This window comes from Diuraphis noxia, unplaced genomic scaffold (assembly GCF_037042655.1).
Source record: "Diuraphis noxia isolate RWA-SAM2 unplaced genomic scaffold, SU_Dnox_SAM2 contig0001, whole genome shotgun sequence".
NCBI lineage: Eukaryota > Metazoa > Arthropoda > Insecta > Hemiptera > Aphididae > Diuraphis > Diuraphis noxia.
In genome coordinates, this window is record NW_028301711.1 from 55,073,675 (window position 1) to 55,087,631 (window position 13,957).

The following is a 13,957-nucleotide window of genomic DNA, read 5'->3' on the forward strand; positions in this document are numbered from 1 at the left end:
GATGGTGGTTTTTATCACAGACCTAGTTACCTGTAGAATATTAAAATGTTATCAAAAAAAGCCATAGTATATGCCGGCAGTCTGTACATTTGTGTACACTGTACAAGCATCAGGATCCCCTAACCAATTACCCCAAGAAAGAGTAAGGTGGATAATTCACAGTTAGTATCTCAAAGTAATGGTTGATAAGAAAGATCATTAGGAATACGTAGCAGTGCTCATACTTGCAACTACTGCAATTGCGTCATAGCATTGTACACTTATTGTTCCCTTAAAAACACAGACTTTATTAATTTAAAATACCAAATAATAGTTACAATTATTACAATAATAATAATGATAAAATAGATGGAATGCAATAATGCAATAATTAACACAACATTTATAAAAATTAAAAACCAACTAAAATATAAATTTAAACCTAAACCTCATAAAAAAATAATCTTATGAATTACACACCACCTATCAATTGATTGATTTCACAATACAATTTTGGTTAAATATTTTATAATTTAACAATATCAACTTATTTATAGTTTTGATCGTAATTCAGCTATTTTGTGACTCATGAGTTTTTGTAAGTCAACTAATTTTAATGCTAAGCCCATGTTTCCTTGAATTTTAATTTTGCCTTGGAAAAATGCCTTTTGAGGATTTAATTTCCCAGATATCAGTTCAACGACATCTTCGTCTTTCATTGTGAATGTTACATCTGGTTTGCCTGTTAACAGCAAGCCAACATACAATTTAAAAAAAGTACATTATTACATATAGTTATAATAACATGGTTATCATTTGTGTAGATGTTAAAAAATTTAATACTAAAAAAATTACTATTTAAACAGCAGTTAATTATCACATAACATAAAATATTATTTCATAATTAACCATTTTAATTTCACAATTTGTTTATACATATTTTTAATTTGCTTACATATAACAGTCATAACCAATTTTATAGATAATATTTCTATATATAATCATAGCTATATCCTATAATCGCCTCATTACTTAATAGATAATAAATTCAATGTTTGTAATACCTGTGCCATAAAACGTTATACTTCCTTTTCCATTTTTTGCATCTATAATCCACATTCCTTCTTTTCCCTGGGTGTTTGTTACTTTAAAACAATATATACCGCGTACTCTTTCTATTATATTTTCCTTGTCATCCAACATAGCTTGTTCAAGAATCTTGAAAATTTTATATACTTTAAAAACTTTTGGATCTTTATCTGTAGTTGGTTTAGCCACTTCTATTTTTTGTATTCTGTAATATAAATAACAAAACTGTACAACTCTGTAATAAAAAGTTATTTACTAATTGTGGAGGTGTTTGCTTACTGTGAAGTCTTAGGAAATCCTTGTTTGTATAGAGCAACTACAACTGCACCTCCCAAACCAATGTTTTGTTGAAGAGCTACCTTGGCGCCTGGTACTTGTCTTTTTCCAGCTTTGCCGAGTAGTTGCCAATACAATTCACTACACTGCGCAATTCCTAAAATGTTGTCCAAAACATTAATGCTTTTTGTTAAAGGTTGAATTTCACTCATTTTACTATAAAAATATTTATAAGACAATATTCTATTAATTTGGTTTTTGATAAACAGTTTAATAATCAAATAGAGTAAATACACAATACTTCATGATGATAGATATTTGTAATACAATCAACAAGTTTAAAACTTGATACCTAAGTTACCTAAATTAAATTATAAGTTATACCTAGGTTAATTGTTAGTATTGAAGTTATAATAGTTATAATATCAATGTCTCACATATACTGATGAATAAGGTTTAGATTTTGAAGCCCTAAAAATTACCAAAAAAATACTGTATTTATATTTTATTTAAACATACAAAAAAATTATTTAAATATTATAATTTTTATATAAATACTAATGATAAAAAATTTGGTGCAAGGTTTAACAGAATTCTTAAATTGTACTATAACTACAAATAAAACCAAAAAGTTATTCACCTAATTCATATAAAATAGACAATTATAATTTTGATAACAACAGAATTTTCAATAAGATATTGTAATCAATTATGATTAACTATTTAAAAAAATAAACTATTTTCAAAATTCTTGCTAAGATAAAAACTGTGTACAATTATGCTGTTACTTAAACATATTAATTAAGTAAAAATTTAAAGAGATGCATATCAATAACTAACATTGGCATATACATATTAATGTAATTTTTTTAGTTATCATGTAAATTGCTTTGATTTTATTTTTTAAACGCAGTTACTTAAATACTTATTTTAAAACTGTAATCTGTCTCATTAGAGAACAATTACTTTTTGCACATTGTATATATTGCAATTGGCATGTTGAGAACCATATAATCACTTTAACACTGGGTCATTGATAGGAGATGCACCAACAATGATTAAAGTCAGTTGGCTAACTGATAATTCTGTTTTGAGTTAGAGTATAGCAATGAAGTGTAAGATATTTTAAAAGTCGACCCTTGAAATAATTATATTAATGAATTTGTTAAATTTTGAATTATTACTCCATTTAACTATGAAATTATAAGTTTTTAATTAATTTAATCAATCTACATAATGAGTCATAACTTTGTATTTATTACTTAGAGATAAATGTGCAATAGAATTTATATTGTTGGTACCTATCTAACTACCAAACAACATAATTTTTATTAAAAACCAGTTTTTGTGATATTAATTATTCATTGATCTTTTAATTTTTTTTTTCGGACATAATACACCTCATTTTAGACTTACAACTAATGTACAATTTTGCATAATTTAATCATATTAGATTTTTAGAAATTAATTACCTGTGGCGCCCAAAGGATGGCCTTTGGAAATTAAACCACCACTTGGGTTTACAACTACTTGTCCCCCATAAGTATTTGAACCAGATTCAATAAACTCTCCAGCTTTTCCTGGTTTACAAAGGCCCAAGGCTTCATATGTGATTAATTCATTTGCTGAAAAACAATCATGTAACTCTACCACATTAACATCCTCCGGCTTGATAGTAGTCTTACTAAATAATTTATCTGCTGCCAATTTGGTCATATCATATCCTACCTACAAAGATTTTACGCATACATAAATTAACTTCAAATACAAATACAATAAAATACATCTAATATTTATGATTTACTATTTGAACACAAGTTTGACCAGAGAATGTTGTCGGTGGGTCAGTAGCCATCTCCATTCCAACAATTTCAATTGCTTGATCCTGAAGGTTATTTTTAATAACAAATTGTTCAGATGCTAGAATAGCTGCTGCAGATCCATCAGATGTTGGGCAACATTGAAGTTTTGTTAATGGACCAAATACTTTAGGGGATTCCAGGATTTCATTTAATGTATACTCTTTTTGGAATTGAGAATATCTGAAAATATTTAATAAATTTCAAATGATTTAATTGGCTAATTTATTTATTTATTTAATTTGAATTTCAAACAATAAAATTCTGGGCCCCAGAAAAATTGTTTTTCGATAGTTTGATACAATTAGATATACAATAAGCTTAATACAAATATTACTTCAAATAAAACTGACCTTTTTAATTTTTAAATTAAATTTATATCATATAAATATTTTTAGTTTAAGAATGATATTACACTATTTTATTTCATTTTCGATATTTTATAAAAAAGTATTGAGCTGCTAAATATATTTTTTATATAAATGATTTCTACTTTTTTTTTTTTTAAATTAAAAATGTATATTATACAGGTTGTTTCATAGAGAACATCAGGATTAAATTGTCCATAAGCAAAAGGCAATTTTGTGACCAGAAATTAAGGTTGCCAGCAAACTCTAAGCAGACGTATTATATATGATATTATACTCCATACATAAGTAAACATTCTTATTCTTTCATAATATGTAAAAGTATTATATTATGTGTACTATATGTTTATATCATTTTTTTTATTTTAAACATTTTAATCTAATTAAGTAACAACGAGATTAAATCTGACATTTTTAATGAAATATCCTATAAATTAATAACTATTATATTATTTCCTAATAAAAAAATAATAGGCAGAATAAATTTATTCATAATAATTATAATTCATAATTCTTTAATATTTTTCTAAAATTATGCAGTATTTTTAAATTTTTTTTAGACAGTTTTTAGAAAAATATACTAACGGATTATTAACTGAATGTTTGTGGTTCTTATAGGCAATTTTAGCAAGTGTTTCAGGTTTAACATTATTTTTATTCATATATTCTAAAGCTGCATTTCCAAAGAGTTGTGCAGTTATTGGTGCTCCATCTAAACCAACTAAATCCCCCATTAATGTCACGTGTTTGTCCATTGGATTTGTCCGATCTGTAAACTGAAAAGACGGTATATTTATCTGCACATAAAAGTGTTTAATTTAAATATTAATAGTTTTTTACTTTAGCAGATAATGATCCAGATTCCATTTTTTCAAAACCAAGAACTAATACACATTGTGCATTTTGAGATTCAATTATTTGTTTACCCAAATATAAAGCTGTAGATCCAGTTGAACAATTGTTATTGACATTATAAATAGGTATTCCAGTCATTCCTACTTCATACAAAGCTCTCTGTCCACAAGTAGAATCACCTAAAATATGATTACAATAACATATAAATACATAATGTAAATTATTTTAATTATTTTTTCTAAGTATTATTACCATACACATATCCTACACATGCTTGCTCCACTTCCTGAATACTGATTTTTGCATCCTGTAGAGCTTTAGTAACAGATTCAACTGCCATTTGTGGATAATCAAAATCATCGCGACGACCCGGTTTTTCAAACTACAAAAAAGTAATATGTTTTAATTAATTTTTTTATTAAAAACAGTTTTAACTACAAAATATAAAGACTATATTATAGATGTAAATTTTATAATACACGACATTTAACAAAGGTTATAATAATTTTATTATTAAGTTGGGATTGTTGTATTCTTATACAAAATCTTAGAAATCGTATTACTGTTGTTTTATGTCAAGCCTTACCCACTGCAACGTCACACATTTATTTTTATAATTTATAGTCAAATAAATATAATAGGAATATTATAAAAAGAACCATAGGTGTGTCTAGACCTTTGACGCAGAGGGTGCAACCTGATGCTAACCCTAGCCCCCTTTTTTGAACAATTTTTCTTAATTCATGGTGCCACTTGAAATCGCAGTGGGTGCACAATGCACATGCATACCCTAAACCCCCCGTGGACATGCCTAGGAACATGTTATTATATAATATTATTAATCAATAATAATTATTATATGATAAATAAATTTGAACGCCTTAAAAATAATTTAAATTCATTAAAAATAAGAAGTAAAAAAAAAAGCGCTGTTATACTACATATATATATTATTATGAACCTAAGCACATGGAATTATTTCCAATCACTGACTATAATAGTGTGCTATATTTTCTTGACTTCAATTTAATATCAATAAATATATTAAAAAACCATACTATCTGGGAAATCATAACTGATCACTAAAGTGCAAAATGGAGATAAATTAAATTTTGATTTTATGACTTAGAATGTTTTAAATGCCCACAAATAATTCTCGTGGTTGCATTTTGTGGGTTTTCTATTGCATATTTATATAATTACATATTATAGTTATATATTTATTTTAGTATCAAAAAAAAAATTTTAGAATATAGGTAATTTATATTTTTTTGTAATACAGGATACAACAAAATTGATCATTATCTGAATCTACAACAATACCACCAACTTATACAATTATAAGTTGTACCTTTGTTATTAAATAGATTATATGTATGATAAAATCTACACAAATTAAAAAAAAAAACATTATTGTTAGAATAGAAACTTTTAAAATAAATTGAAATCTATTACCAACCTTAATTTTAAATAACTTAACACATTTTAAATTAAAGCTTTGAATAATTAAAGTTTTTAGATTTTAGTAAATCAAGTGTTAAAAATTTTCAACTTTTTGAAAGTTAATGAAAAATATGCTACAGCATCTCTTGCTTAAAATTTAATCTGATTTGTTTTTAATCTAATATTGTACAATTTTATTTGAATCTTTATTGAAACTTGGTACATGCCTATTTATGATTTTAGGTACTTTCAATATATTAAAATAAAATAAAATAAAACAAAATAAAATCTTTTAATATTTTATAAATAATCTACAAAGGCATTTTAAATTTTCCCCAAACATTTTTGTTCATTGCCCTTTAAATAATGAAGCATCCTGTGCCGTTTTTTTACGAGTCCACACATAACTACAATTGAAAATTGATTTGTTTGTTTGAACAAACAGAAACTCTTTCACTCTTGCGTGACATCTTCAGAGTTACATAATAATAAGTAGAACACTGAGAAGAGAAAGGGCACCCATTGAGAAATACAAACAAGAAGTGAAATTAAAAGCATTAGGCAGAATCTTTTTTTCATAAAAAAAGCACAATTGCGGCATAGACGTGCTACTGACTCAATGCACTATTTGTACCCTTCAAGTAAATAGGATGGATAATAATTTTTTAAATCGTCTGTACAGAATTCCTTAAGTTACCTTGGTCATGCCGACTCCGATGACGTACACCTTGCACTTGGACATTTTTTGTTCGGCGATTGAAATACGTATAGGTAAAAAATAATCAACAAAAAACGGATGAATTGAAAGGGAAATAAAATATTGTTTTGTAAAAAAAAAAAAAACAAACACACCCAACGGACGGTGTCGGCGGCTGCAATGACTGGCGACTGAAGGCTGGAGCGCTGCGGTATCACACTATCACACCGTCAGCAGTTTGACGAACACGTCTTTATCAGCGAAATTGTTATCACACGCGCGTACGTCGAACATGGAAAATATATTATGGAATTGTTTAATAAGGTCGCCGCTGAACTGGCCTTCGATAGCGTTTGCTGACGTCAGCGTTCAGTAGAATCGTAGTACATTAGTCCAACTTGTTATACAAGCGTTTAGTAAAAAACATTAACGTCGATCGAATATTTTCGGTGATAGGTACCGATTATTTCTATTTATTACGGTTAATAGGTAAACAATTCATTTTTAGTACCCAGGTACCTCCATACAGATAAAAATACCAGGGACTGAGACTGGACTGAAAATAACCGATTACTGAACCTAAAACTTTGTGTAAAATAAAGAACCGAAAACTGTGTAACAAATATAAAGTATAACATACAACTAGCATACATGTATTAAAATTTTTTGCTCGACAAAAAATATACCTACCAAAATATGGGTTCGATAGGTAAAAGTTGGAACCGATTTTAACCGAAACTTGAATTTTGAACTTCATAAAATACCGAAATTTACTCCCTGAAATAAACAATAGATTTTAGATGTATCACTCAACTTAATAGTCTTAGAGTAAAGTGTACAGTGTACCAACTGAGCAATCGTTTCACATTAGTCGTTTCGCCAAAATTTTTGATTTTTTTGAACTGGTGCAGTTTTCTCATGCAGGTGTCAGGCACTTACTTTTAAAGTTGAGTAGGTATATAACTATATAATATAGTTGAAACATAAAGCTTATAAAATGTTTATCATTAATTTTAAGTTTTTAAACGAGCACCTAATAAACTGTGTGGAAAATAATACTTGAAAAATATTTCAAATATTTTCTCAAAAGTATCTTTAAAATCAAATAATAACTTTCAAACAATTATTCATTTAATTAAGTCTAATGAATTACGTATTTTAACATAGGCGTGCGCAGACTTTTGGTTCCGGAAGTGCATACTATAAATTAGGGCCAACAATAATTTTGAAAGCCATTATAGGTACAGCAAAATTTATATACATAATATATAATGCACTAAAAATAATTTATTTTATTTTATACATTGTAATAAAATAAATTTTACATCAAAATATTCTATGAAATTCGACAATATTATCAGCGAACTGACCGTTCTAATAACTTATTAATAAGTAATAACTATATAACAAAAATATAATTATATACATAATGTTATAGAACACATGATTCTGTTCGATGGGAATTCTTATTTTTTCGTAAAAATAAAAACATATAAATACTGTTTTATAATACATGGAATTTTCAAGGTTTAAAATTTACACTTAAATATTAATAATAATATTACTAATTAGGGCCCTTGCTGTTTTGGGTGAAGAGTCCAAGGTTGTCCAGGTACCCCCTGTGCGCACGCCTATGCGTATTTATTTAGTTTATATATAGGAATATATTTTTTTTAATTTGAAAATGAGAATACATAATATAACAGTATATATGTTTACTGTGAATTATACACAACCAAATATATAGGTAGGTGCTCTATCCAGAATAAGAACACAATATAGAAATATTTCGACAAAGAAAATACGCAAGTATTTTAATGATCCGCCAAATGATACGGTGTAAAATGCGTTATGCAATTAATGTACAACATGAAAATCGGTTCAGTTGATTTAAAATAAGAGAGAAATATTTATAAAAAATGTTGAAGTGTGCAGTGGCGTATTTACAATTTTTGATTAGGGGGGGGGGGGTGTCATATCATAATACAATAATTTATAAATATAATTATTATTATAATATTTAAATATTTAAAATTTAAGGTCTCCAGGCGCATTCAATAATTCTTTGGGGGGGGGGACCCCAGCACCCCCTCCCACCATAAATACGCCACTGGAAGTCTGTATAATTATTTTTCAAAATAAATATCTGCATGACTGTATACCTACCTATGTATTTAGTACCTACTTCAATACTTTTAAAAATGTATCTATTTAAACACTAATAGATTGTAAGCATCATCCTATATTTTTGTTGAATAAAAAAATCAGTCAGATCTAAAAACAATTATTCATTAGATAGACGGTAAGAATTATTCCATATTCATGCATATATGATGTAAATACCTAATACATATACGTATTTTTATACTTAAGTATAGCCAGTATAGGATTCGAAAGTCATGGAGCCATAAAGGCAAAATATGGACGAAAAAATTATAATATTTATGCACAAAAATATGTGAATATGAAAAAAAAATATTTATTTATTAAAAGTGTACTACTTGTTTATTAGTAGGTATACACGATAAAAATCTCAAAACCTATATTTAAAAAAATCGTATTGTTGAAAACTAAAATATGGCACGTAACCCGTTGGCACTTGAGTATTTATTAAACTGAAAAAATAGTTAAACAACTATATTTTCATTATTTTTGAAATACTAAATTAATTCATTTTGTTAGAAAATATTAAGGCGCGTCCATGCAGACGGAGCAGCTTTTGCCAGGCGGCATGGCCGCTCGGCCTCCGTCGGCCCTGTGCCACGCGGCAAATACGCGTCCACACGATGTGGCATTTATTTCCCGATTATCTTCCAGTAGACAATAATTTAAATACTTAAAAATAAGTACTGATGCCGCGCGGCTTTGCCGAAAATACGTCCACGCACACGCGGCATAGGTGAGCGACTTTCCCCTGATGTAGACCGCCTACTAGGCCGATCAGAAATTATGCCGCGTGGAATCAAAAAAAGCCGCGGAAAATGTATTTATGTATTCACACTCATGCCACGCGGCAAAAGCTGCTCCGTCTGGACGCGCCTTTAAACATGCTTACAAATATGTCAAAATCAATTAAAATCGACGAAATATACACTTTTTTGTCCAAAATTAACGAACTATGCAAAATATGCATTTATAATTTTCAATTTTTAAACTCAATATTGTAAAGCTCGGATTTATAACTTGGTCTGCTATAAATCGAGAGCATACATAAAAATATGCAACTTCTATAACTTTCGAACGCTACGGTAGGTATATAATATAATATATATAACACTAAAATAATGCTATGTTTAAAATTTAAAATTATAACAATTTTTAGAGTAAATTATTTCAGGTTATGCATGAATCATAATTATTTATGAAATCTACCTACATACAATTCTAAATAATAATCTATTTCTACTAAAGTTAAGCACAAAACAAATCGTATATTTTTTCAAAAAATATTGATAGGAAATACAAATAAAACGCTTTAATATTAATATTAATATCCTAAGAGAAGTTTTTTTTAAATATTTTTATTCAATAAGCTATATGTTTATTTACATTGACTTAATATTATAAGTTTATAGTATGTTTATCATCGCTATAATAATAGGTAACATGTAGATAAAATATAGCAAATGATTAATAACAAATCAAATAATATTACTAATTAGTAATTATTATTAATTAATTCAAAACAATAAATTGTACCTATAACAATATGATTATAATTTATATTATAATATTACCACTTACCAGGGACCACCTTTATCATTCATTATTATAATAATGTATATAAATATAATATAAGACTATCATTTATTTATTCGTTATATACTTAAATTCGTATGGTATGCATATTAAATAGGTAAACCATGACAACGCACTTTTTTATTATTTATTTTTGTAAGTATCGCTGGATAGGAAATGTGTATTAATTGCTGACATATCAATTGCAATTGGAATGAAATACCTATTTAAAAAGAATTCAACGATTAATTACAATAATCATTATAGACGTCATCGCATTTTTTAAATTTTTGTGTGTATATTTAGTCTTTTCACCATCCTGTTGTTAGATTATTTTATTATGATATGCATTATTTAAAAATTAGAAATTCTTTATAGAGGACTAAGAATACTAAGATATAGCCACACAGGCATACAATTATTATAGTACCTCCCCACTATAGCCCATAATATGTAGCAGCTATTATGAGCTAAACATTTCGATGTATCAAACCGCTAGTTAAATAATTAATTTTTAATTATTTTTAAACTAAACAATTAAAACACAAAATACAATTTCATCGTTTCCTGGTGTTCCATAATGATAAAACTACACAACTATATTATAAATATTCATAATATATCTAAAATTATATACTATTTGTTCTTCTAAATTGAACCAGAGATTTTATTATGTATTGAAAAAAACCACAAATTAAAGATGTGTTCGATAGGTATTTATATAGATACTTCCCATTGTCTTTTAAATATTAAAATCAATCATATTTAAAGTCTTATAGATAACTTAAAATATCGAATAGATCAAAAGTTATTTCATAATACTGAAGATCATACAAATATAAATGCATATTTCTGTATATATTTTATATATTATTATTATATAATATAATATATATTATTTCTAATGTTAACAATTGATAGTAAATTAATTTCGCGCCCAATTCAAATAGGCCAATCAGAAGCATGGATTTAATATCGTGGTTAGTTTCAAGTAGGGTACGCAAATACACCTCCGGGACCATATTTGTATACCCGGGAAGTAAGCTTGAACATTTTTAATTAAAAATCTTTCTTTGAAAATTTGATTTTTAATGCATTTTTCTAAAATGCATCGATGCGTTTTTAGTACAAAAATATGCCTTACAGGAATAATTCTCACGTTCTGTAGATAGTTGGATTTTGTAAATTTTATTTTTATTTAAAAAAAAAAATGAGAACATTTTACTTATTTTTACATATCGGATTGAAGCCCGATTTTCAAAAATTATAACTGTAGAAGTGTAGAAGTTAAAATATGCATTTGAATACAGAATAATGTAATATATTTGTAATTTTTAAACGTAGCTTTCTAGAACTATAAAGTACAAAGAAAATTCTGGCTTTGATCCAACTTGAAAAAGTTCTCATCTTTCAAAAAAAAAAAAAAAATAAAAAAAATACATCTATAGGTATTTATAAAATACATAATCATATCAACCTTCCCCCTCAATGGTTATCGGGTACTAGATTAGAAGAAAAACATAATTATTAATTATTTGATAAGAAATTTTAATGTGAGAAATTATAACATTTTCATAATTTTCACATGTTATGAACATTTAAATCACCATGTTCGTAAACGAAACTAAAACTGCTAATTGTATTAGGTTAAAAGTATTAACTTATTGGTAAATAGACGAAGGTCATATAATAAAATTACAAAAAATTAAAATTTCTATTTATTCATTATTTATTGAAATTATAGTAAAATTATGAGTGATGAGTGTAAGACATTTCGATACTAAGTATAATTATAACCTATAGGTTGGTATTATTAGGTTTACGATTTAAATATTTTATAATTTATGTATACCTACATATTAACGTATTAGGTATAAAATTATGAATTTATGACTATAAGTTATTGATTTTTATTATTTAATAAGTGTATTAAACCACCATTCTTAATATCAATAATGTTAGGTAATAATAATTATAAATCTATATTAGACGTTTTCAAAATATTTAATTTATTATCCTAAGCTATTATTTTACTATATGATCATTTATAATAAAACCTGTACACTATAATTATAGGTAGTTGCGGTAGGTACTACTGTACTAAGTACCCTAGCTATTATTTACACCTTTCTAAGGCAAGATGGTATTGTCTCAAAATTTGATATTAATATAATAATGTATTCATTTATATTCTTCATTTATACTATTATAGTTTTTTTTTTTTTTTATTTAAAGGAAAAGGCTTCAACAACATAGGTTATTAGCCTGAATAGTAATAATGTTTTTGATAATAAATTATTCGAAAATAATCACATAAATATAATATCATAAATAAACTTCTTAATTATACCTAGTATCTGAATGTAGGCACTATAATTCTAAATGCTAAAACAGTGGCGTCATTTCAGGTTTTGAAAGGGGGGGGGGGGGCAAAATTTTGACCGGCCCATACGCCATAATTTAAAAAAAACCACTCGCTAACAATTACATTTTTATCTCAGTACAAACAGTCTTCTTACATCTTACACAATTATATACATACTAGTTAGTTATCTGTGATAACTGTGGTTACTTTAGGCATAAATAACATATTTTTTTTGAAAGATAACAATGACTAATTAATACATAGGTATATAAAATATAATATGTAGAGGGATACCCTATATTACCTATTAGTATTTAGCATTGAGTAATTAATATATGCTCAATGCTATTAGCTACTATATGATGACATATTCTAAGGGGAATTTTACCCCAATTTATGTCTTATTTCATTATTTGCACCAAATATGAGTTAATGGTATTAACAAAAAATAAAATAAAACATACAATACTTTATTGTATATTTATCATTAATAAAAGTTGCTTAAATGCTAGGCAGTGACAGGATATCTTCTTGTTTTCATAGATCCAAACATATCAACAGCTTGATTTAAATTTATCAGTGAAGCTGTTTCCTTCTCCACAGCTATCACTCAGCCGTTCATCGCCCATTGTCAATCTTAAATCATTTTTGCGGGCTTGTGGCCCAAAACTAGCACCATATACCCGGCCCGGGTCGGCCAAGTCGACCGGCCCTATAGTAGCCCGCTAATGGCAAGGGGGGGGGGGCAAATGCCCACCTCCCCCCCCCCAAATGACGCCACTGTGCTAAAATCAACAATTTATAAATATGTTAGGATTTTCAAAACATTTTCTTTCTTTTAGGCTATTTATTAGATATATGATATTTTCTATAAATATCGATAAAAACATTTCCACTGGGTAAAAAATATTGAAATTTAATACACGGTTCATCCTAAAACAGACCTAAGTATGGTAATATAATAAATTATAGTCATCAATAGGCTTAGGGATTTCTAGCATTTGCATACTTTTTCTAATTATTGTTAAATATAGCAGAGTGCGAAATAAATTCGTTTCTCGGTGCCACGATATCAGATCTAAAATTTGAATGTGCATATTTTTGCATACCTATTTGATAGATTTTGCAGGAGAGTGCTAGAGTGCATATTTTAAAATTGTTATGCTTATTCTGCATAATTTAGCAAAAATTTCAAATTTCAAACTAAAAACTATAGATACATATATTTATACTTACATATTTCAACCGGTTGAAAAAAAAATGTATTAATAGGACTTAATACTTCTAG

General features: G+C 27.1%; 1 protein-coding gene across 1 annotated transcript; it reads right to left on the reverse strand.

Annotated features, from left to right (window-relative positions):
* Positions 1 to 260: 260 nt before the first annotated feature.
* On the reverse strand, positions 261 to 6,766 carry ScpX (Sterol carrier protein X-related thiolase). The gene is made up of 9 exons (XM_015507665.2): positions 6,567 to 6,766; positions 4,679 to 4,808; positions 4,412 to 4,605; positions 4,157 to 4,347; positions 3,149 to 3,386; positions 2,817 to 3,072; positions 1,348 to 1,501; positions 1,044 to 1,273; positions 261 to 721 (listed from the first exon to the last, which is right to left on the reverse strand). The coding sequence occupies exons 1-9, from the start codon at positions 6,609 to 6,611 to the stop codon at positions 531 to 533; spliced, it is 1,629 nt and encodes a 542-aa protein (XP_015363151.2). The 5' UTR covers positions 6,612 to 6,766; the 3' UTR covers positions 261 to 530.
* Between the last annotated feature and the right edge of the window lie 7,191 nt (positions 6,767 to 13,957).